Source organism: Eumetopias jubatus, unplaced genomic scaffold (genome assembly GCF_037043125.1).
Source record: "Eumetopias jubatus isolate StellerSeaLion01/CBP00866 unplaced genomic scaffold, mEumJub1_p1.0 scaffold_2, whole genome shotgun sequence".
Lineage (NCBI taxonomy): Eukaryota > Metazoa > Chordata > Mammalia > Carnivora > Otariidae > Eumetopias > Eumetopias jubatus.
The window spans coordinates 53,156,839-53,181,779 of record NW_028274808.1 but is presented as its reverse complement, the minus strand read 5'-3'; the positions used below and the strand labels follow the sequence as shown (position 1 = coordinate 53,181,779).

General features: G+C 47.2%; 1 protein-coding gene and 1 pseudogene across 1 annotated transcript; one reads left to right on the top strand and one right to left on the bottom strand.

Annotated features, from left to right (window-relative positions):
- Positions 1-1,072: 1,072 nt before the first annotated feature.
- NEIL2 (nei like DNA glycosylase 2) lies at positions 1,073-17,852 on the bottom strand. Its single transcript, XM_028114302.2, has 5 exons — positions 17,660-17,852; positions 15,639-15,778; positions 10,247-10,602; positions 4,310-4,506; positions 1,073-2,145 (listed from the first exon to the last, which is right to left on the bottom strand). Exons 2-5 carry the CDS (start codon positions 15,774-15,776, stop codon positions 1,832-1,834), a joined length of 1,005 nt encoding a protein of 334 aa, XP_027970103.1. The 5' UTR covers positions 15,777-15,778; positions 17,660-17,852; the 3' UTR covers positions 1,073-1,831.
- On the top strand, positions 5,559-10,143 carry LOC114217393 (26S proteasome regulatory subunit 7 pseudogene; annotated as a pseudogene).
- Positions 17,853-24,941: the final 7,089 nt, after the last annotated feature.

The window sequence follows — 24,941 nt, the reverse complement described above, 5'->3', positions numbered from 1 at the left end:
AGATATTTAAATATGTGACACAGAGGAAACATAAAGCAGGAAGGATTTAGACTCAATGTAAGAACTGTCATGATTGAACGGGGTTGCTGAAACTGGTTGCAGAGAACGATCCAAAGGAAAAACAGACCGTGGAGAGGCACATTTGGAAGCAGGTTCAAAGGATGCGTGTAGAAAGGTTGGATCTTAATGGATTACAGCCTTTTCTACACTCTGTTCCAAAGAAGAGTAAAGGTAAAACGGGTTTTATGGTAAAATAAGGTTTGAAAACACAAAGTGTTATACTTTGCTCTACTGCAGAATTTCTTGGAAGCTTTTACGAACTCCACAAAGCTCCAAGAGGGAGATAGAGCAATATTGGATGACAGAACCCGTCATCTGTGAGACACCACGGGTGATGCTTCTTCCTAGGGGCCTATTTTCAAAGGAGATGGATCAAAAGAAGCTTGGCTACTTTCAGGGACATCCCCCCTAATGATGTCAGCCAGCTCTTGGGGCAGTACTGGGGTACAGTTATGGAGGCCTGACACAGAGAGGACCACAAAGTGGTGGGTGATAAGTGTGTGCCCTTGAGCCTTGTTAACCGTGTGATCTTAAGCAAGTTCCTCAGCCTCTAGTCTGGAGTTCAGTTTCCTCATCTATAAAACACACTGTGAGTACTCATCACCATGGGGATTTCTGCAGATGATAGGGCAAGAACTAGGCTACAGGCTTTCCACGGGAAGTATTCAGTACAGATGAACTATTCTACAGGTTATTGGGTGCCATAAAGTGGCTTTCCCCAGTGTTAACAACTTTGGGGAGGTGCTGGGGCACAGTACATGCACTCATGCAAATCATTCTGCAGGCCAGAGGCTGGTGCCACAGGAAGAAATCCATCTGTGCTCTGCCTGATTTCATGTCAGGGCAGCGCACCTATGGGCAGAAGAGCAGGTGGGTGTTCATCCCCTCCCTACCCTGTTCCTTTGAAGTGGCCTCATGAGGCCAACTCAGAGAGCCCTATGTCGCCACCTTCACTGGGAGCTCAGTTATTCACAGTGTTGAGAGCCTTGACCGCCAAATAAAGACGACAACAGAAAATAACAAAGAGCTTTATTTTCATGTCACTGTCCTACTTTCTTCTAGTTGTTGCTAACAACCTGACAGTGTGTCTCTACCCCCTCAATTCCTACACTGTTCAACATACCAACAGTCACAAATATATCACCTTATGGAGGAGACAAGTAGCTTTTTTCTAAAGCCCACGGGCAACAGCAGGGAGGTGGCCAATTCCCTGGGCCCTCTCCTCCTCCCACCCTTCTCCTGGGGTCTCCAACCCACGGGAAAGGATCCAGGCAGGAGGCTGACCTCTCACGCACTACTCCACCCTCACCCCTGGATCCCTCCAGGGGAACAAAGAAAGAGAATTGCGTTGTCCTGCTTCTCAAATGGAGGGCCTTACAACCAACCAAGGTTTCAAACGCAAAACCAAACACCTGCAAAGCAATGCTGCGGCATAGCTGTCTTCCAGGTGCTTTCATTTTCACTGCCGCACTGCGTAAGTGTTCCCCTCTATCGTCCTCACGACTTTTCCTCATCTTTCACAATGGCAGAATTGGATGGGAAGAATGAACCGAAACGAAAGAAGGAAAAAAAAAAAACCTAACCCTGTAAGAACCGCCTTCAACCTAGCCAGTGAGGTGGGGCTGGCAACACTCCTGACGTCCACCCCCCTGCCCCACCCCGCCCTCTAGCTCCTGTGGCCAGGCCCAAACACTGACAGCACCCCCTTTCTGGACATTCAGGAATCAGGGCCCCTAAAGGGCCAGGGTCTGTGAAGACAGGAGGGAGCTCCCTAGGAGAGCTGGACCTGTGCCTGCTCATCGGCGGGCAGCCTGGGCTGGCACTGTGGGCACCACCACGTGAGCCTCTGGAAGCCACCCGGGGGCCCAAAGGCCTCTCTCCTGACCCGGTGCCCCCCAGGGCACTGCTCCTTCTGGTAGATGTGCGTGTGCTGCTGCGTGCCCTGGAACTTGCCCTGAAGCCAGTCCGCACTGAACTGCACCACGTGATCCACGAGGGCCTCGAGGCGCTGAGGGCTGAGGAGCGAGCCCCGAGAAAGGGGATGGATCCCGGCTCTGTACAAGGCTTCATTCTTAATGATGTTCCCTGGGGGGAGGCACAGAGAGGACAAGGGAAGGGGAAAGAACACACCGGTCAGGAGCCCCATCCACAAAACTAGCAAAGCAAACAGAAGCTGGCATGATGGCGGCGGGAGGGCTCCAGAGGATGACCTGGTGCCAGCCCTGCTCTGGCCTGAGGGCTCTCGGGCAAGTCACCGACTCTGAGCCACTTCCCTGTCTGCCAACTGGGTTTGCTCACACTTACCTTTAAGGCTGTTGTGGAGACCAAAGGAAATAAAACTCATATGTGGTCCATGTCACAGCAAAGAGGTTATCAAAACAGACTATGGAAGCTTACTGCCTGCGATGGAGCCCTGCTCAACCAGATCCTGGTTGGTCCAGATCAACCAGACTATGTGACCCTGGCAGGTTCCTTAGCTCCACATTCCTCATCTGTAAAATGGGGATCACTTACCTGGCTTTTGTGAGCAGTAAATGAGAATTCTCTCTCTCTCACTCACACTCACACACACACACACACACACACACACACACTGAGCACTGTGGCTGGTACGGACAGAGTACTCAAAAAATATTAGCCATTTAAAATTAAAATGTCAAGCATAATGCCTGAGATATAAAGCGTTTAGGAAGTATTATTTCATTATTTTTCTACTCCTGCCTCATTCTTGGTGAAGCCAGCCTTGACCCCTCCTTCCGGAATCAATAACTCTCTTCAGAATGTCCCAACGGTGCACTTCCTTTAACCTCTACCAGGCATTTGTCACAATCTATCTGAAGTTGCAGTGAACTGAGCTCATGCTTGCTAGGCCATTAATAATCTCCTGAAGGAGAGGCGTTGAACTTGATAGAAGGCAAGCGTTCAGCATGTGTGGGATGAATGGATGAATGAAATCACTGCTGTCTGCAAGGGCTTCATAATCACACCCCTAGTCACATAGAAATGTTTCTCTACAATTCCGTGGCAAACTACCTGGATTCCGAGCTCAGCCGCACCACTTACCAGAAATACGGCCTTTGCTTTGGCTTCTTCGTGTGAGTAAAGGGAAAACTAACAAGAAGGATGAAACCACGTGACTAGCACGTTAGAGTCATGCGATAGATGTCAGCTGTTATTACTATTGTTGGTAACAATGACGTGTCCGTAGAGCATGAGCTCCTGCTGTAAATACCCCAAAGGCTCCTTCTGGAGGTCTCTTTCTCCTGCAGAGCACAGGGGCTCCCACAGTCTCGATGTGAAAATGCCAGCCGCTGTCTGGGGAGCCCCCGGGGCCTCCTCCCCACTCTTGAGGGGAGCTGTGCCTGCAGCAGGCACCTTCGGGCCTTGGGTATGAGGTGAATTTGTCATCAGCTCACTCAATTGCCTGAGCAGCCAGTCACAGGAGCACTTAGGCCTCTGCTGAAGTAGTAAGGGCAGTCAGTTCTTAGAGTTCCGCTAGTTGGCTGTTCTGGTTTTCAGATCGCTCAGCTCGTTTCCCTACCTGAAACGCTCACGGTTTCATTGCTCAGGACACTTGAACAGAGGGAGGGAACCTGCTTCTTCACTCGTGTCTTTTAAGATCCTGATGGAGGCCTGAGGCACCTGTGCTTTGCCAGCAGGCAGCTCCATCTGCCCGAGAGAAGCCCCATTAGCAAATGCACTGCTCTCCCTTAGCAAATTGCAGCTTCCGGTTCCCAGCACATACTGATTGAGTAATCGAGTACATCCTGTGTGCCAGGCACTGCACCAGGCAGTGGAGGAGTCAAGGAGAAAGAAGACATGGCTCCCGCCCTTTAGGAAGTTATGCTGTGATGTGGCCACAGGCGGACTCCAGTTGATAATATAATTAGGATGTGAATTCTGAAGCCAGGAGAGAAGTTAGAGATTGCCTAATCTAACTCCCTCAGTTTACTTATTTATTTTTCTTAAAGATTTTACTTATTTGAGACAGAGAGGGGGAGGGGGAGAAAGAGAGAGAGTGCATGAGTGGTGGAGAGGGGAGATGGGAGAGGGAGAAGCAGACTCCCTACTGAGTAGGGAGCCCAACGTGGGGCTCAATCCTAGGACCCTAAGATCATGACCTGAGCCTAAGGCAGATGCTTAACCAACTGAGCCACCCAGGCATCTCAAAGGAAGTGAAGCTAAAGAGATTAAGTGATTGCCTCAAGCACAGCTGAGGTGGGTCCCATCCCTTTCCCATCAGTCATACCTAAGCCTGAGAAGTATCTTTGGTCCAACAGTGTATAGCAGACAGGCTGCTCCTGGCCCAGAGCTTCCAAGGCTTGTCCTCGATCGAACTTTTCCGACAAGATGTCAGAGGTGGGTCTGACCACTGGGGAAGAGCTCCAAGACATTTGACAATTATAAAATGCCAGGAAGCCGCCACCACCAAAGTACAGGACCAACCTGGGAAGAAAGAAAAGATCCTAAGCGCATGCAGCTCAGGGCACACATACATACAGCTTCCACTCGAGACTCAAGTCACATGTCCACAGCGCTCCCACTCCACAGTCAAGATTCACTCAGGGAAGCTAAGATCCCAAAAGAGAAAAGGGATGGCTCTGCCAGAACCATAAAAATCTCAGGGCTAAATGCACTAATTAAAAGAAAACATATATATCGCTCCATCTTTCTGATCACAGCCATACATGTTCACCGAAGACAATGTGAGGTAAAGAAGTCTCAAAGCTCAGGAGGTGTGGCTACCTGCATAAAAGCAGAGTTTGTTAGGAAGGACAGAGAAATGGATGCTAAAGAGGCACCACTCCCAGTCCAGGTTAAGATTTACCAAGAAATACATACCCACCCATACGCCCATGGGCTTCCTGCATTCCAAGGACACAGGAGAAACTTCCTGAACTTTGATAAAGAAATAATGGGTTACTGTGTAAGGGCAGAAAATCAGACTGCAACTGGACTCCGTATCTGAAGGGGAATATCCGTATATCTGACCTAGATGGTATTCTGATGTGGAAGTAAAAGGACAACTTTATTTTTTTTTTTAATTTATTTGAGAGAGCGAGCAAGCATGTGCTTGGGGGGAGGGGGAGAGGGACAAGCAGATTCTGTGCAGAGCATGGAGCCTGAGGCGGGGCTCCATCCCACAAGAGATCACGACCTGAGTCAAAACCAAGAGTCGAACGCTCAACCGACTGAACCACCCAGGCGCCCCTGACAGGACAACTGTAGAGGAAAAGGCCTCAGAGACACATCTACCATAGTATCTGAGGTAATTACTCAAGGAAAAATAAATGCCCAACGGAAATGCAATCAGCAGGGACCTCAAGCCAAGGGGAGAGGAAAAGGGTAGGACATGAGGGGCGGCCCTGGGTTGCGTAATATTTATTGTGAGAGATCTAGAGGACTGGATGATAGCACAGCTCAGAACTGTAACGTGTTAGGAAGGAATTCTTGAATCAGAAGATACCCGTGTTGACTCCTGGAAGCGAGGGGTGCTGTGTGATCACTAAGGAGCTGAGGCACTTGGCGCTCCTAAAATGCCGGATTATCTCAGTACTGATCAGTGGAAAACAGAGCATGAGGAGGACGAGAAGCCCATCTGAGCTCTGGATGACGGGGATATCGCCCTGCTGAAACGTATGGTCAGAGCACTGACTCTAGGCAGATGAAGCAGCTTGAAGATGACCTGTGCCAACCTCTTAAGAACCTTCATGAGCTCACTGGTATGAAAGAATCTGCTACTGGCCTGGCCCCACCGGCGCTCTGGGATTTGGCTGCAGAAAAGCAAACACTGCAGAGTGAACAGCCTTTGAGGGTTGCGAGGTATACAAAGATAATCAGTGTGGACTCGGAGGACCCAAAGCACATTATCAACGTGAAGCAGTTTGCCCCGTTTGTGGGGGACCTTAGTGAACAGGTAGCACCTGTGGACTCTGAAGAAGGAATGAGAGTCGGCATGGACAGAACTAAGTACCAAATTCACATTCTGCTGCCTCTTAAGACTGATCCAACAGTCAACCATGATGCAGGCGGAGGAAAAACCTAATGTCACATACATCGATGTGGCTGGCTCTAAGGAACAGATTCAGAAACTTTGAGTAGTAGTTGAAACCCCATTACTTCATCCAGAGAGGTTTGTTAACCTTGACATTGAGCCTACCAAGGGTGTGCTGCTCTTTGGTCCACAGGTACAGGCAAGACACTGTGCTTGGGCAGTTGCTAATAGGACTGATGCTTGCTTTTCGAGTTACCGGATCTGAACTTGTACAGAAGAATGTCGGTGAGGGGGCTCGAATGGTTCATGAACTCTTTGAAATGGCCAGAACAAAAAAAGCCTGCCTTATCTTCTTCGATGAAATTGATGCTATTGGAGGAGCTCATTCTGAGGATGCTGCTGAAGGAGACAATGAAGTGCAGAGAAAGATGCTGGAATTGATCAATCAACTGGACAGTTTTAATCCTCAAGGTAACATTAAAGGGCTCATGGCCACCACGAGACCTGACACTTTGGATCCAGCACTGATGAGGCCAGGGAGACTGGACAGAAAGATTACGTTTAGCTTACCTGATCTAGAGGGTCGGACTCACATTTTTCAGATTCGTGCTCATTCGATGAGCGTTGAAAGAGATGTCAGATTTGAGTTGTTAGTGTGACTGTGCCCAAATCGCTCTGCTGCTGAGATGAGAAGCATCTGCACAGAAGCTGGTATGCTTGCCATAAGAGCACGGCGAAAAATCCCCACCGAGGAGGATTCCTTGAAGGCTGTATATAAGGTCATTAAGTCTCACGCCAAATCCAGTGCTACTCCCTTCCATATGACATACAGCGGAGCCCTGAAGGCTTTCATGAAAACCCTGCTTTTCAGTGGAATCCTAACCTTATTAAATAGACTTGTTAATAACCATTACACACACAAAAATAAAGGGTTTCAAAATTGAATAAAAACAAATAAGATAAACATGTTACTGTGTTTTTAATGTTAATTAACTTAATTACACATAATATTATATAGTCAACAATCTGGAACTAAAATTCTAAACTATCTCAGCAAACGCAGGAGATAGGGTGGGCAAGACAAAAGAAGTGAGGAAGTAGAAATATTTCAAAGGCCTCCTCTCAGAAGGATGAAGGAAAGGAGCAAAAAACCAGTTTCAATAAGAAGGGGGACATGTTATTAGTTTAATGTTATTAAACATTTGGTTGTTATTAACGAATAAAAAATACGGGTCTAATTTAAAGGAAACATTATTACCAACAAAAACAAGATGAATAGCAGTACTTGCAATTTATACTCAACAGGAGTTAAGAAAACGGGGGGGAGGGGGAAAGAAACAAACTTGAGAAATCCAACAGAAGAAAAGAAACAAGGTATAATAAAATGGCAAATGGAAGAAAATCCAAATACCACAGTTACCTCATTTCAAAACAAAGAGTTTTGGTTTGAGTTTAAAAAGATAAAAAAGCCAGATACTTGCAGTTTGTAAGAAATATACCTAAAATAGGTGAAAAAGCACACCTATAAAGCACACACTAAGTGGAAAAAGACCAAGTGGGCCAGCCAAACACAGAGTGGCATTATTACCATCAAGAAAAGCAGAATTCAAGACCAAAGGCAAATAGAGGATCTGCTTTTATTATTATTTTTTTTTTTTTGAGAGAGAGAGAGTGAGGGAGGTGGATGGTAGGAGCAGAGGGAGAGGGAGAGAGAATCTTAAGCAAACTCCATGTTCAGCGTGGAGCCTGACACAGGGCTCGAACTCACGACCCTGAGATCATGACCTGAGCCCAAATCAAGAGTCAGATGCTTAACTGACTGAGCTACCCAGGCGCCCCGAGGGTATGTTATTTAATAAAGCTGCAAAGAAGTCAGAGACCTTGACGCTTTGGATAACAGGGCAGCAAACATATAAACACACTAGAAAGACAAGGAGAAACCTCATAAACCACAATCACTCTAGAGGATTTTAATGCTCTCCTTCCCACGTTTGGCATATTAAGTAAACAAAACACAAGCAAGGATAGAGAGTTTGAATTATCAAAGCAATAACCTGTTCTTAATAGTTACATAAGATTTTACTTTTTATGAACATACTACCTTCATTTATGTACATAAAATGTAAGAAAAGATCAATGATGTGTTTGACTGCAAATTTTAATAGATGCCCAAAGGAGAAAATTTACAGGCTGATATCCTGATCACAATCCAATAAAAATAATGACAACAAAACAAAATGATGACCCCACTCAAATATTTGGAAAATTAGAATATACTCTTCCCATATAGAGTATATAAAACTGATATTATTTATTTGAAAGACCAACAAAGTCGATAAACTCTGGTAAGCCTAAGTAAGTAAAAAAGGGGTGTAGGTGACAAAGGAAAATAAAGAACATGAAGAAGAAAAAGGCAGACATAACTTCACAAGAGATTTAAAAAATAAGAGAATGATATGTGTTAACTCTGTGACAATAAATTTGAAAACCCAGTTAGGGATGAGGCTTGTTGGTGAAGAGCATTTCAAACTGCCCTAGCTGGTGACTAATTTAGCAATCAGCCCATGAACCAGCTTCAGGCCATGAAAGGTTTGCTGAGAGTTTCTGAGAAAGCTCTCCTTGCTCATCTGAACTTCCAGAAATGACCCTCTCTTCCCCTCTTCTCTCTTCCTGCGTGGACCTAAGGCTTGGAACTGCAAGAGCCTCTTGCTGCTGGTCTAAGGACGAAACCAACATGTGGGAAAAGGCACAGAGAGAAGAATCACAAGAACATGAAGCCCAAAGCTGGGAACTGAGTCAACACCATAGCCCATCCTCGCTCAAAACTTCCAATTATGTGAGCCAAAAAATCTCCTCCTCACTTAATCCAGTCTCAGTTATCTTTACATCCAAAGCGTCTTACTAGCCCTACATCATACCGTAAACACACACTACAGTTCTGAACATAAAAATATATCATTAGGAAACTTTAGAAATGGAAGAGTAGTGTGGCTTTTAGGTAGTAGGGGCCTTCTTTAGCAAGAGGGGAAACTCAAGAGCTATCGCGGACAATACCCACCACTGACTACATAAAAATTTAAAATCCCAGGGGGTGGGAAGATGGGCTAAATAGATACAGAAGATTAAGAGGTATACACTTCCAGTTATAAACTAAGTCACAGGGATGAAAAGTACAGCATAGGGAATATGGTCAATAATACTGTAATAACATTCTTTGGTGATAGATGATGACTACATTTATCGTGAGCACTGAGTAATGTCTAGAATTGTTGAATCATTATGTTCTACACCTGAAACTGATATAACATTGATGTCACCTATACTTATATAAACATTTTTAAAAATAAATAGAAATTTAAAAAAAATTTTTGAGGTTTATTTTAGAGAGCAGGAGCTCATGAGTGGGGCGAGAGTCTCAAGCTGACTCCCTGCTGAAAGTGGAGCCCGACGCGACGAGGGCCTCCATCTCACCATCCATGAGATCGTGACCTAAGCCGAAACCAAGAGTTGGACAGTTAACCGACTAAGCCACCCAGGCGCCCCTAAAAAATGTTTAGATCTTGAATGCCAAAAGGCACAAATACTGTCAAAGGACACAGGTGGACTTGAGACAACACTGGCATCACACATCACAAAGATGAACACCCAATGTACAAAAGCCTCTACAATTTGATACAAAGTATACAAACAACTCAAAACTAGTTAAGAATTCAGCTAAATGAGCACTTAAGCAAGGCCGTAAGGGTGTTCATTCTCAGTGACCAGCAATGACTCCTCTGGGAATCTACACTGAGGTAATAATCCTGAGCGTGGACAGAGTTCCACACACCAAGATAGTCTTCTCACCAGTAGCAGATGAAAACTAAGACAATTCTGTCCCTAAATTCAGAGTGCACTAGTCAAGCCATAAAATGTCCTTCAGAGCCATCCCCCTCTCAAGAGCCATGCTTGTTGGGAAAGTTCTTCCCTTTTACTGAGCTGTCTCAGTATGTTTCCACCCCTCTGTGGATGCAGACCACAGTCTACTTCCTATCGTGGGTACTCTCTCCGAGGAAGTGGGCTGCTGGAGAGCAGTGGTTACCACCTGAGTGAGCCCACAGAGCCCAACCCGAAGCCTGCACACGGGGGCCGTGTGAAACGCCACAGACCCTGCAGAGCCACAGCCCACGGCCCGCCCAACCATGCCGTTACCTGGGAGTGGGGTCCCTCCAGTCGCCCCTCTTGTTTGCTTTCTTCGCTCTGGAGAACTCGTTCACCCAAATGCTGCCAAACAAACCAAAGCCGACCTGCAGCCACCTCTCAGGACCTCCTGCAGGCGTGTCCCCCCACAAATGCTCCACACCACTGTCTCCACGGGGAGCCACAAGCTCCGGGGACGGAGAGGACTGCTGCGAGATTTTCTGGCTGCTGGGCCCTGAGGCCTGCTTTTGGTCCTGAGCCTCTCCCTTCCTCTCTCCTTTTTCTAGAGACTCTGGCAGTGAGACGTTGCCAAGGGACCCGAGTTCTTCATCTGGATCAAATCTAAGGAATAATTTCTTTCCATGGACCTAGAAAAAAATGAACATGATCTAAGCCCATTGCTATGGACTTGTCTGTGCCCCTCTCCCCCCCACCCCAAATGTGTATGTTGAAACTTAACCCACAATGTGATGGTATCTGGAGGTGGCGCCTCTGGGAGGAAATTAGGTCATGAGGGTGAAGTCCTCCTACATGGGATTAGTGTCCTTATGAAAGAGGTCCCAGAGAGCTCCCTTGCCCCTTGCACCATGTGAGGACAGCAAGAACATGGCTGTCCATGAACCAGGAAGCAGGCTCTCACCAGACGCCGAGTCTGGCAGGCTGTCTGATCTTGGATTTCCAGCCTCTGGAACTGTGAGAAATAAATTTCTGTTGGTTATAAGCCACCTAGTCTGTGGTGGTCTGCTATAGTAGTGTGAATGGTCTAAGACGGCCTTAGGGAATGCTAGAAGTATATGCAGATGTTTATCCTAATGCAAACTTATCCCCTCTTGTCTCTTCGAGGAAGCTTCCCGAAGCCGAGTATTTTGGACCTGCTTTTGCTCTTTGCTCCAGTGGTGTGGGCAGTTAGCACATGGTTTTCAAAGTGATTGAAAGCAAGAAGAATTGGATTAGCAGTAACATAGATCCATGCTAGACAGCAGGACCACCCTAGAATAACTGAGGGGAAATGCTCCCAATGTTTTCATGGATTAGCTGAGATATAAATACAAATTGTCATTCTGTATTTAATTCATAATACCTTTTCTTTGTTAGAAATAATTAGCTTGTACGCACACACATGCACATGCACCATCCATAAATTGACAGCAGCTAAAGTACTGCATTTTATATACTGTAAATACACAATGTATTTTACACACTGTAAAATTTGGTACCTCTCACTCACTGAAATTGGATTTGGTAGAAGAAATGGCCACAAGAGAACTCACAATAAAAAAATGACTATCAATAGAAATCGAATATTGACATAAAAACTGATCAATGGATCAAACCATAAAATGCACATAAAACGTACAAAGGAAAAGAATTCACCTCAACCCAGTGAAAACCATTTCAGGAAAAGAAGATGAGAAAAGGAAATGTACATAAAAGAATGTTTCACGTGCTTTGTATTCTGTTTTCAGAATACAAAGCCCTACTATGTAATGCGCATATCCAGATTCCAGGATGAGCCTGTTCTGCATGATCTGAAATTCAGGCAGCCTTTCAAAACCAAAACACCTGGCATCAATAATGGACATGCCTGTGTTACTTTTTTGGCCTCCAAAAGTACATACTTAGAGATCATAGCTCTGATATGATCTCCAATTTGTCAATCAGTATAAAAATTTTAACTGTAGCAGTCCTTTGAAATCCTCTCCCTAAAAGAAGGCATTACCTTTCTAAATAATTCCAGAATAACTCATCTGCAAATGTGAGCACAGCAGTTTGCTGCCACATATTAGAAATGGCTTAACTGAGCTACATATAAAACTGAGCAAGAATTAAGTGGGCATAATAGAACTTGCTCCAGAAAATACCTTCCCAATGCACATTCACTAATGTAGGTATAATGCTGATGAAAATATCTGCCAAATGCCCCTCAGGGTCAAAACATTTACCAGGTCAAAAATGCCTACCTCAGGACATCTTTCTGTCCTCCCCAACTATGGCAATTTCTACTGTCCCTCTTTTAAATTCCTGGGACATCGTTTTTGCTTCAGTTAACTGACCATTAATTGAGCTTTTACAATGTGCCAGGCAGTGTGCTAGGCTCTGAGGGGCATAGAGATGAGGAAGGCTCCACTCGTTCCCTCTGGAAACTCAGTATTTGAAGAGAAGGAAATTCTGACACACACTACAACATGGATGAACCTTGAAAACATTATATTCGGTAAAAGAAGTCACAAAAGAACACACGTTGCATGATTCCATGTATGTGAAATGTCCAAAAAAAGGGCAAATCTAGGGAAACAGAAAATAGGTTAGTGGTTGCTTAGAGCTGGGGGCGGAAGGCAGGGGTGAAATGGGGAGTGACTGCTAATGGGAACAAGGTTTCTTTCTGGAGAGATGAAAATGTTCTAAAATCAACTGTGGTGATGGTTGTACAACTTTGTGTGAAGACACTAAAAGCCACTGAATTGCACATTTTAAGTGGGTGAATTGTATGTTATGCGAATTATATTTCAGTAAAGCTGTTATATATTTTTTAAAAATTGGAGGATTGGTTAAAAGTCTAAGTATGTAGGGGGGTTGGATTAGAGCTCCCACACCACCCAAACTAAGATTGAACAGAAACATTAACAGCCATGTAAGGACTCAATACTTATCCCCCATGCACTCTTTCTCAGGCAGCTCCTGGAATGTGTGCTTTGCAAAATGAGAGGGTATAACAAAGGAGAAGATAATGGACCAGGTGTAAGGAGACTACTGACTACCTCCCAATATCCCTCTCCCCTCTTCCCTACTAACAAATCTACCCATTTAAAGGGACCTCAGTAACCTCAGCTGCTGATTTGGAGGGGACCTCAATGTCCTCAGCTAAAAATCTCCGTCTCCCAGACTCCCTTAGAGATGGGGCAGCCAGTGGAATATACGCGGGAATAGTCAAATGTAGTTTCCAGAAAAGCTCTTTGAAACAGGTGAACCAGCTTCCAGGTCCCTTCTGCCCTATCTCCCTTCCTTCCTCTTTCTTCCTGCCTAGAACGTAATGGCTGGAATCTCAGCTGCCATGTTATCACCATGAGGATGAGGGTCACATCCCAGAGAGGGAAAAGCCGAAGGAGCTTGGTGCCCAGTGATCTCGTGTTGCTCCCATACCACTCTGGACTTCCCATTAAGTCAAGGGAGAAAAAAATAAACCCACAAACTCCAGACATGAATAAGCTGTTCTTCTGAATCCGTTATGAGTAGTCAAACACAATTCCACTACAGAAACTGGAGAACCAACAAGGAAAGACAAGGAAGGAACTTGCCAGAAAAACAGGTGGCACAGAGTGGAGCCAATCTCTTCCCTGCTTCATTAGCCCACTGTGCTCATTCTATCTCCATTTGCCTGTCTGTAACTGCCTCACAAACCTGAAATATGCTTTCTTTTCCTTTTGGTCTATCTAAATCCTCCATCCTTCAAGATCCAACTCAGAACCCACCTCCTTCATGAAGTCTTTTTTTTTTTTTTTAAGATTTTATGTATTCATTTGAGAGAGAGAGAGCAGGAGTGGAGGGGAGGGGCAAAGGAAGAGGGGAAGCAGACTCCCTGCTGAGCAGGGAGCCCACTCGGGGCTTGATCCCAGGACCCTGGGATCATGACCTGAGCTGAAGGCAGACGCTTAACTGACTCAGCCACCAAGGTACCCCCATGAAGTCTTTTACTCCAGGCTACAAGGACCTCTTCTCTGCTGAGGCCTTCAAATAGGCCTTAGTTGTATGCTCCCCTCCTTCCCCCTTCACTGTTACCTAACGGTTTTCCCCTGTTGTAGATACAGGTCTTACTTTCCAAATTCAACTCTCAGATCCTTAGCAGGTAGAGGTGCAAAGAAGGGAGCACAATGATGAGAACTTAGCCCCCACATGCCAGGCAGTTCCCCAAAGCTGTGTCCCTCAGGGTTCTTGGGTTCCCACACCAATTTCTGCCTTGGTTTACTAGGAAACCAGCTCCCAGTTCCATCTCAAGGCTCCCTGTCCACACATTCTTCTGTCCACTCAGCCAGTCCGTAAATATTCTCTGTGAGCCAGCTCTGGGACAGGCTCGGGCTAAGTGCTGGGGTTCCAGAGATGAACGGATCTAATCCCGCCCCTGCAAACCTTGCAGTAGTCTGGTCAAAGAGTCCAAAAGCTCTCACATTAGGAGCACAGAGCCGGAGGTCAGGTGGCCTGGACTCCAGCTAGCCATGTCAACTTGGGTTGAGTGTTCTCCCTCTCTGAGCCCCCACCTCCAAATGTAGAAAATGTAAGTGAAGGTCTAGAAGACCTCTTTCAGTTCTAACCAAGAATGGTTTTATAACCCACGAGGTGTGTGTGAAGGAAAGGTGGAAAAAAGAGAATCAGCATTTACTGAGCACCTGTGCCAGGCATAAAGTCTGTTTAATACAATTTTAACTGCTAAGTGATTGATCCCCATTTTACAATTGCAGAAACTACAGCTAAGAGATTAAGTAACTTGCTTAGGAGCACACAGCTCAGCAGCAGAGTTAATTTATTTTTTCGATAGCCAATTATCATATATACACTCCCTAAGAGCCAGCACTCAGCGAAGGGCTAGGCATACAATACTGAGGAGGGCACTGGCCCTGACGTGTTGCTCCTCTCCTCCATTCAACTAGCAGGACAAGTTCAGCACTGAGGATCCACTAGGAGGAAGTATGGGGTGCCCAGCAAGCACAGAGAAGTCTCTCCCCACCCTTAGAGCAGGCAGGCCAGGTTTCTCAGAGGATGTGATGGCGAGGTCGAACCCTGAAGACAAGGAATTACCATGCTCACAAGAAAAGGATGGGAATGGGGGCAGAGTTGGGGAAAAAAGGAAGATCTGCCCAAGCAGGGGAGCAGCATGTCAAAACCGTGGGCAAGAAGGATTGGTGGAGGAGCCCCCAGTAGTTCAAAAGGACTGCAAGAGAGATGTGGGACAGGTGAAGAAGCGGGCCTAGAGAAGGAGGCACAAATCAGACCACAGGAGCCCTGGGAGCCCCGTGAGGCAATTCTGCCTTATGCTCAGGGCATGGATGAGGCCACCAGAATCCAGATCAGAAGGCTACGCTCTTTCCTCACGTGCTTGCTAGTTCCCAACCACAGGTGCACATCAGAGTCCACTGTACTGACCAAAATCACTCCAGATTCTGAATCAGAATCTCCAGCTTATGCGTGCACAGGGTACTTTTTCTAGTTCCATAGGCCACCGAGATGCCCAATTCTGGCTGAGAAACACCAGACCTAAAGAGGAGGAGCTGCGTGGGGGTCCTGGCGGGTTGTCTTGGGCTCAAGGAAGTGATGGCATCAAAGTCTTGAGATAAATTCTAAGGGAGTCATGGGACGTGCCGACAGAGCCAGCCCATTTACGTGAGGTATCGACCAAGCCCGATGAACTCACCTGGGTGTCTTGGAGCCACAGCGACTGAAAGCTGGCAGGGTCCAGCTTCTGACTACTGCCCCCTGTCTTGACCACCTGCTGCCCCACAAAGGGGGAGACCAAGTGGTGGAACTTCCTCACAGATGGTCCTTCCGGCATCCCTGCAGACAGAAATGGGGAAAAGAAGCCACTGACTTCGCTAGTTGTCTAGCATTTCTGGCGGGTGCCAAGTTCTAAGCTTTCCAGCAGCTATGTTTTTGCCATCGACTTGAAAAGTATATATGGCCAAAAAGGGGGTGTGGCTGAGAAGAGGGGTCAGATCAAAGACAAAGACCAGCTGTGACAGGGTGTGGGTCGGTTTCCCAGTAATGGTTTCCCTTTCCAGCCCCTCTCACCTTTCCTCATGCAGCAAACACTTATTAAGCACCAACAGTGTGCTAAGGTATCATGTCCTGGGAGCGCTCCACTTTGGTCTTGTGGCAGTCCGAATGGGAGCTGGCCCTGGGTACTTTTTGCCTGCGCTGTGGGCCCCAAACTCCTCTCCACGATTTCTCTGTCCTCCCCCGTCAGCAATACCAATCATTCCAACCCATTGCTGCTGATTTATCTCCCCACTTTTACAGGAGAAATGGTGATAGAAGAGAAGACTGTAAGGGACAGACACAGATGTGGATCTGCTCTTCCCAGGACCACCCCACTAGTAGGGGCACTGTGTATGTGATGACAATGCAGAGCTCAGAACCATGACAAGTGGAGACACAGGGTCATGTTAGTTCAGAGTACGGAGAGGCCACCTCCAGCTTAACAGCAGATAATTATCCCTGGTAACCAAAAACAGCTGGGGTTGTTTTAACCCTGACGTATGGTTGTCTGTGACTCCCATCTCTCTCTGCCCCCAATCATCCAAGTTCACTCAGAGTTTATGTATAAAGCATTCAGATGTCTGAGTCTGAGTGGTCCGTACCCTGGCTTCTTGAAGCTAAGAGTCCCTCCCCAGCCCCCTTACCCAGGGCACACTACTTAACCACCTGTTTCCCTCGCCTGCACACGACTCTGCAAGTTATGATGAAAACCCAAAGAACTAAGTAGGTACCTGGCAGAGTGGTAGCTACTGTAGTTCTGCAATTCTAAAAAACAATTAAAAATCTCTAAAATGAGGATGCCTCTTACTATAGCCACGCTTTCTCATAGTTGAATTAGCAGCACAGTGCTCGCTTCGGCAGCACATATACTAGAATTAGCAGCACATTCAATAATGTGTATTTTACATCTGATGGTGCTTTGTACTCGCTAAAAAGTAGTGCTGTTTCCCCCAATCAGACCTTCAAGACACTGGAGAGGCCATACTAAGAAGTGCTGGGTCGCAAGACTTGCCTGACTGCAGCCCACCATCTTAACCTCAAGCAGCTCTGTGTCCAGGTCATCCCCAACAGAGGAAGCTTCTGGAAAAGCTTTCACCCGAAATGCACCTAATCCTTGAAATCTCTTAAACACAGGGGCACATTTTTTAAGGTATACTTATGGAGATTTAAAACGGGGCAGCAAGTTGTCTCTGCCCTAGCCTTAAGGGAGTAGAAGCGGAAAGGACACAGGATTTGATGGGGACGTCTTGCCTACCCTCAAGCCCCTCTCTCAAGAGGCTGACGGCAGTGAGGCTGGCTACTGGCTCCCTAGCGGACCACCCTCAAAGCGGCAGAGGAGAGGGGGTCAGGGCGTCCTCTTTTCTACGGCTAACCACTCACTCCCCCAGGGACTCTAAAATGGCTGCTTTTCCCCAAGTCTTTCTCGGGGGTGAGGCGAGGAGATGGGGGGCCGCGGAGACACGGCTGAGGGGCACTGGGGGAGGCCCCCGGGGTAAATGCTGGGCGGCACAGTGGTAAACCACCCAACCAAAAAACTGGGCCCGGGGTGCGGTTCCGTAAGGGTTGCTTCTTCTGTCGGTCACGGAGCTGTCTCGCCGGTAGCAGGTACCATCCTCCCCCGGCCTGCTCCCCTCTCCCCGCCCGCGCGAGCCACGGCGAGGAGCGGACGGCTGCACTCACCGGCTCCGGGCCCGCGCCCTTCGGCTCGCCCCAGCCCCGCGGCGAGGCCCGCACGCCGCCTCCAGCGCCGGGCGGAGAGGACTCAGCCGGCCGGCGTCTGCGCACGCTCTGCCCGGGGACCGACGCGGAACGGTCCCGGGAGCGGGCAGCCGGGATACGTCCCGAGCTGGGGAGGGGAGGGGTGGCGCGATGCTCCTCCTTCGGGGGGGGCAAGGGCTCGGGGTTCCACCGGGGCGTGGGGTAGAGCGGGACTCCGTCCCTGGGGCGGGGCGAGGGCGGGGCCCCCCTCTGGCGGCGGAGGGCGCGAGGCTCCTCCCCTGAGAGGGTCGCTGGAGGCGGGGCCGCGGCCGCACGTGAGAGTCGGGGGCGGGAGAAAGTGGGAGAAGGGCGGAGGGACAGAAATCCCGCACAGGGAGGAGACTCTGCAGACCGCCTTGGGAACGTTTATTGTCTTACGGGGATAGGAGGTTATGGAGAAAAGTGAGGTTACTGAATAGAACTTTGGGTAGTTCGGGCAAAGTCGTTGAGTTGATTTTGAACGGCTTCCAAGCTCAGGTCATTTTGGAAACAGGTTGTCAAGAAATTCTCATGAAAGTTTGAAAAGAGTGGGCTGTTTCACTTTATATTATCTGAATATTATTGATTTTGCCGTAAGCAAGTTTTGCTTTAAAAGCAAGATTTAAATTTTTGTTTCAGAGAGTAATACAGATAAAACGGTAGACTATTCAGAAATAATTATGTTCCATTGTTAGTTCTCCGGAGAGGATGGGGAGCCAGCCGTTTGCAAGAAGACAGCAGGGAAGTTTGGGGAAGTGCCAGAGGAGGTGTTCCGGAAACTGTCCAGGGTAGCCTGCACCATGGACCCGAGAGAGAGTCCTGAGGAGGACTTGGTCAGCACAGGAGACAGGCCCCGTTCTTTCTCAGGTTGTGTCCTGCTGAGTAAGAGGGAGCAGTGCAGGTGGCCTGAAGGGAATAGGGGCAGGAAGTGAGAGGAAGACTAGGAAGGCTTGGGGTACTGAAGTGCCTCAACACAGCGGGACCCTGGAGACAGAGGGGATGAGGTTTGCAGGTGCTGAGTTTCCAGGAGGGATCCCCTGAGAACCTTCTGGTCTCCCTCTTTCTTTATCTGGCCTCTTCTGGAGAACAACATCCCCACCGGGATGCCCCCTGCTGTAAGATCAGGTATACACCAACAGCAGCTTCTGGAGCTCCTAAATGCCCATTCTCTAGACCCCAGCTGAGCTGGGAAGGAAGCCAGAGCCACAATCATTGCCTCACCCCTTGGAACGATCGCCTGATGCCTCCGAAAGCTCTGCAGAGGCCAGAGGACTAGGGTGTTAAGAAACCAAATAGTTCACAGCTTGACTCTGTCATTTATAATAATAGCTATTTGTTGAGCACATACTATGGGCAAAGCACTGTTGTAAGCTCTTCATGTTATACTGCCTCATTGTTAGCTGTGGGAGGACAAGTCACGGTATCTCTGTATATCCATGTTTTAAGTGAGTTATATATGGCTTTATCGTGGAAATATCAAAAAGCAGGGTTTCTCAAACTTTAATATGCCCATGAATCACCTGGGAATCTTATTTAAATGAAGATTCTGATTCAGGTTTCTAGCAGGACCCAAGATTTTGCCTTTCTAACCATCTCCCAGGTCCTGCTGCTGCTGCTGGTCCAGGGACTGCACTTGAAGCAGCAAGGTCTTGGCAGTTGGTAGGCACTCAATAATAACTATTCTTTGAATGAATGATTAAATGAGATATTAGATGCAAAACACTCATAAACTGTAGAGTGCTATGCAAGTGTATGTAATCATCATTCTAAGACAATAAGGTTGGGGAAGGACAAACTCCTAGAAGAGTAACTCTGTAGAATAGCAGTGAAGAATATTGTTTCTGCATCAGATTCCGAGTCCAAATCTCACCACTCAGTGGGCAGAGCTTGGGCAAGTAATTTCCCTTCCTGTACCTCAGTTTCCTCATCTGTAAAATGGAGTGAAATGCCTACCTCACTGTGCCCCTGTGGGATTTATTGAGATGTTCACATAAATCTCAGCACTGGGCCTGGCATAGGGTTCAGTATGTTTTAGTTTTTATTGTCTCCTGGATTGGGGGCAACCCTAAAGCCCACAGGAGACTGGGTGTCAGCATCTACCTTTCTAAGGGCCATGGAACCAATTTCCTCCATCTTCCTTTGTGCCCATTTCTGCAACAGGATTAAAGTTACAGTGAACATGAAAATTGATTAAAATGCAACCACTTCTAAGACAGCGAAAAAGGAAGTGAAGGAGAAAAAGCAGTAGAATCTCGTGAGGAATCAGATTGCCAAAGAAAGAGTTTGGGGATTCTGAACCACAGAGAGGAGGTTTTATATGTCTCTAGAGGCATATGAGTTTTGTGACCTTCAGTGAGTTACTTAAAATCCATGGGTCGCACCTTCTTCATGTTTGAAACGTGACTGTGAGGACATATACATGTTTTATGTGGATATATAAAGCTACTAGCAGAGTCTGACCTGCACTACTGCTTAATAAGCAGTAGGTATTTTTTTTAGCACAATTTCTGGGCTGACCTCAGATGGCTTGAAAATCAGGCTTTTATAGTCTGGTGGTCACAGGCGAGGAGAACGCTGGTGCCCCCCCATGGTGAGTGCATTAACTGCAAGGACAGGACTTGATGTGATGCCAGTCTCAGAGCCTCTCTTGAAGGGTAGGCGCTTAACAGTGGCTCTTCCTCACACCAGTTCCATGGCTTTGGGCGAGTTCCCTCAACAATGGTGGGACAGGAGGGCTTGGACCTGATGATCCCTGAGACCTCTCATGATCTGTAAATGAGTTAGGCATGGCCTCCCAATCCAGGTATCCTTTTTCCTCCCAGGGTTCAGTTTTCTTGCAGTTCAACTCTCCCAGGCCAGCTATTGGAAACCTTGGCAATACTAACTTCCCCAAATCCTTAGCAGCTTGTGTCTTGTAACCCCATTTTATTCCCGCATACTCCGGACCCATATCCTCCTGTAAGGAAGAAGCTACCAGGAATTCCTCAGTGCATTGTCCTTGGGGGAACAACTGGATTTTAGGCTGCAGGGCTTCCTGGGAGCCTAGAACAGCACCAGGGCCCCTGACAACTGCCCTGGGATTGTTCGGTTGCTTGACTTCATAGCTTAAATAGGAAGGTCCTACCAAGTGCCAGGATATCCTAGATGGAGCTGACCTGGTCAGTCTGACCAACAGAGCCTTGCAGCACTGGACTAAACCAGAGCCCTGAGAGCAGGAGTTCTTAACCTGGGGTGTATGGAGACATTTCCAGAGTTCATAAAACCCCTAAAATGGTGACTAGTGTGCAAAATCTCAGGGTATGGTACCTTTCTGGAAAAGCGGACCTGGCTTTTATTGTATTTTCAGAGGGGTCTCTGACCCCCAAAGTTAAAAAAAGCCACTGCTCCAAATTGCAGAAATGACTTACTTAGAATGTTCTCTATGCGGGACCCTGCAGGAAGCCTCAGAAGTGCGTTCCAGTTCCATGACCTGCAGTCCCTCTCAAACCTCTTCAGTGCAGCTGCATAGTGAGGGAAGACACCAACGTCGTTGGATGGATTTAAGAAAACGTATAGCATACTTTCCTCTGCAGTGTGGCAGCCACAGAAGACCTGAAAGTGTTTCCCATTTCCCCTGCTTCGTTTGCTGGCATCAGCTTTCAGAGTCTACAGAACATTCCTCAATAGCTCTTCACTGATAACAAATTCCTATCCTATGAGGGGCATTTAGAAAGGATTGGTGACAAAAATTGGTTAGGCGATGTAATTCAATACTTGGGGCCCCAAACTAAACGTGGCTAAGAAGCCATTAGCCTGGTTCTCTTGGGTTGATATGAGCAGATTCTGGATGGCATCTAAAGGGAATTCCAATGTTTTTGCAATGGCAGCAACATTAGAATAAGTAGTCTCCAAGATGGCTACTTTGTGAGACACTACTTATGGAATGTATAGCTTCTGAAACATTTTTAAAGCTCATTACTTAGGTCACAAGAAAAAGGTATAGTTTTCCATTTGAAGAAAATCAATCTGGAGTCTCCAGAAGGAGCATTTTCAGATATTGGGACCCTGAGGTTTCACGTGTACCAACAAGAATATGTAAGATTGAGAGAGAGAGGTGAGGTGTCTGGGTGGCTCAGTCGGTTAAGCATCTGCCTTCAGCTCAGGTCATGATCCTGGGATCCTGGGTTCGAGCCCCACTTTGAACTCCCTGCTTAGTGGGGAGTCTGCTTCTCCCTTTCCCTCTGCCCCTCCCTCTGCTTGTGCTTTCTCTCTCTCAAATAAATAAATAAAATCTTTTTTAAAAAAAGATTGAGAGGTGAGCAACTTCCTTATAATTTCAGAGCTGGTGGCCCAGTGTCCTGGATGCTAGATCTAATTCGGTGTGTCTCTGGAGAATAATGTCTTTAGATCTTTTCCTGACCATTCTCACATGACAAAAAGGAAAGGTAACTTGTGTTCCTTGCATGATACCAGATATGGTGAGAATAATTTCAGATTATTGGAGCTATCACGACTGCTTAGAACTCAAAGGGACCTTGAAGATCCCCTAGGTCCAAAACATTTTACAGACAAAGATGCTGAGGTGAAGAGCTGTTTGGTAAAATGCCCCAAGTCATGCAGCTAGATGACAGCCAAACTGAACTACAATTCTGAAACCTCAGAGTCCATCTTTGGCTCTTTCTGGTAGACTTCCTCCCTCAGTGTTTGAGGAAGCAGAAGCATGGGTAGAGATGGGTATGGAATCCGATACAGGAGTATATGACAGTGGTCCCCTTCTAGAGCCCCTGGGGCCCAGAGATTCACCCAATAGGAACCCACAAGCCATTTTTAATTAGTCAGAATACCCCAAGGTAAACATCCATCCAATTGCCATACCAAGATCATAAAGCAAACCAAATTGAATGTCTTTGCGTTGGGTGGGAACAGTATCGGCTCAGTGTATCAACTATCTGGCACTTGTTAGCAGAGGTTAGCAGTTATGTCTTTGTTTTTTTAAAAACAGAGGTGTCATTTACATGTGGTTTTGGTTTTGATCTATGAAAAATGAGGAAAAGCCGAAATAATTATGTAAGTAAAACAATTTCAAATCATGAGAATTCTAGCAGGGGCGGGGTGGGGGTAAAGGGGACTTCGGCCGTGGTAAGGGGGAATCCATATTAAGGAAATCTGCAAGGTGAGCTGCACCAGGAAACGGCTGTCAAGGATGTCACAGAGCCAGGGGGGAAATGGGTTGACCTCCTGAAAGTGTTTCCCACCCACATCACTATAGCATTGCTGGGGGATTCTCTGAATAATACAGCAACACCTTTAGGATGTAAAGCACATTACCTCTTGCTTTGTTCAGCAGAGAGGCCTGCTCCTAGGTCTGCTGAGGATTCTGTTATTTCAGTCTTTTCTTACCACACCTGTCCCCCATCCCAACTCAAACATCTCCGATAATCAAGAACCCTGAAAATAACAAATAGTGTCAATTTTTTATTTTCTTGCGTTCTAAAGGAAAAGAACAGGGGAGGAATGATAAATTTAATTTTTTTTACATCTCTAATTAGAACCCATTTCAGTTGAGCAAATCCATCTTAAAGAAGAGGCCACACAAGAGACTACAGTCATTGTAAGGGGTCTATAGTATGGTCTACTAGTACTATTTACTAGTGCTGAGCTTCTTCTGAACTAACTCCGTGCAATCAGAGATTCACTGGTTAGAAACCTGCCACTGCTCAATGATTAGAACAGCAGGTGCCCCTATTTAAAAACCTCTTATAAACCCAGGGTGGAGGCGGGCACATCTTCATTTCTCAGGTGAAAGGGGGCCGCCACAGCTGTATGACAAAAGGCAATCACCAGAGAGCAGAGAGGGGAGGGGAGGGGAGGGGAGGGGAGGGGAGGGGAGGGGAGGGGAGGGGAGGGGAGGGGAGGGGAGGGGAGGGAGGGAGGGTGGGTGGGTGTGTGTGTGTGTGGTATAGGCAAGGGGGTCTCATTTATCATCCTTTACTCAGGAGGAGAAGCTCTGTCTTTGCGTCTATCTGAAGACCTCCCCACATGGAGCCTGCAACCACTTCTAGAGCCTGGTCCCAAGAGCGCTGGGTGCCTAGCAGGCTTTTTCTGAACTCTTCTGTTCCTGGTAACCCCCAGCACTGCTATCAATCACCTCTATAAAACTGTGAACCCACACGCTCCCAGGCTTCAGACCAAAAGCAAACTGGACTTGGAAAAATGAGGTCTGTTTTAATGTCCTCTTCACTTGAATTAGTTAGTTCTCCCTGTTACTGAATAGTCTGTTAGCAAGCGCCATGCCACAGCACCTGGAGCGGACAGAAAAATCATCTTGGAGCCAGTGTGGTTTAGAATAGCAGCACGCCCCAGGAGGCTGCAGGACAGAGACTCCAGTGGCTGAAATGAAAGAAGTGCCCAGTGGCTGAAATGAAAGAAGTGCCCAAGGGCAGAGAGACCTTGGGAATTCAGGTTCCAGCTCCCAGGCTAAACCTTGAAGCTCTGAGGCTGGTGCTTGGTTATGGGATGACACCTTTTGGGGTTGTTAGGGGAGATGGCATTTTGGTGTTCTAGCTTCAAGCGAGGCAAGGATGCGATCTGAAGAGTAGCCTCCAATGTCAGAAAATGATTAAAAAGCCAAAAAGACCAATCATCTCCACTCCAAAAGCAGCTTTCCAAATGGTGATTTCTCATGCAGTCAGTATTCAAGTGTGTCAAGTTCTGGAGGCTCGAAGGGTGGGAGGTTCATCCAAATAGCCCGTACCCCAGCTCCATTAGGTATAGGTTCAGTGAATATAAATGTATTTTCACTGTTGTCATCTCAAGCCAGATACAATCACAGCTAAATGTGCTACAACTCATCCGCTCAAGGCATTCAAAAATGCTCTCCGACTGTTACTTTAAACTGTGCTTCCAACGGTTTTGTCCTAGCAAGAGGTGAGATCGTAGGGGAATGTGAAGGATTGCTTAACCTGGACACATCAACTGTCTGCTTCACTCACATCAGGCCAGACATTCATTGTAATGACTCCATCCTTGCGAGTGTCCCCCTCCCCATCCTTCCACACCAGCCACTTCCCGCCCCTCGGGGAATTGCATCCTTTAGAACATCCTGATTGGGGGCGCCTGGGTGGCTTAGTCGTTGGGCATCTGCCTTCGGCTCAGGTCATGGTCCCAGGGTCCTGGGATCGAGCCCCACATCGGACTCCCTGCTCCGCAGAAAGCCTGCTTCTCCCTCTCCCACTCCCCCTGCTTG

Coding starts and splice junctions, on each gene's coding strand:
- NEIL2 (XM_028114302.2), bottom strand. CDS start 15,776: ATGCCGGAAGGACCATCTGTGAGGAAGTTCCACCACTTGGTCTCCCCC. Junction 10,603..15,638: donor TGTGGCTCCAAGACACCCAG/GTGAGTTCATCG, acceptor ATTTTTTTCTAG/GTCCATGGAAAGAAATTATT. Junction 2,146..4,309: donor AAGATACTTCTCAGGCTTAG/GTATGACTGATG, acceptor GCCTCCCCCCAG/GGAACATCATTAAGAATGAA.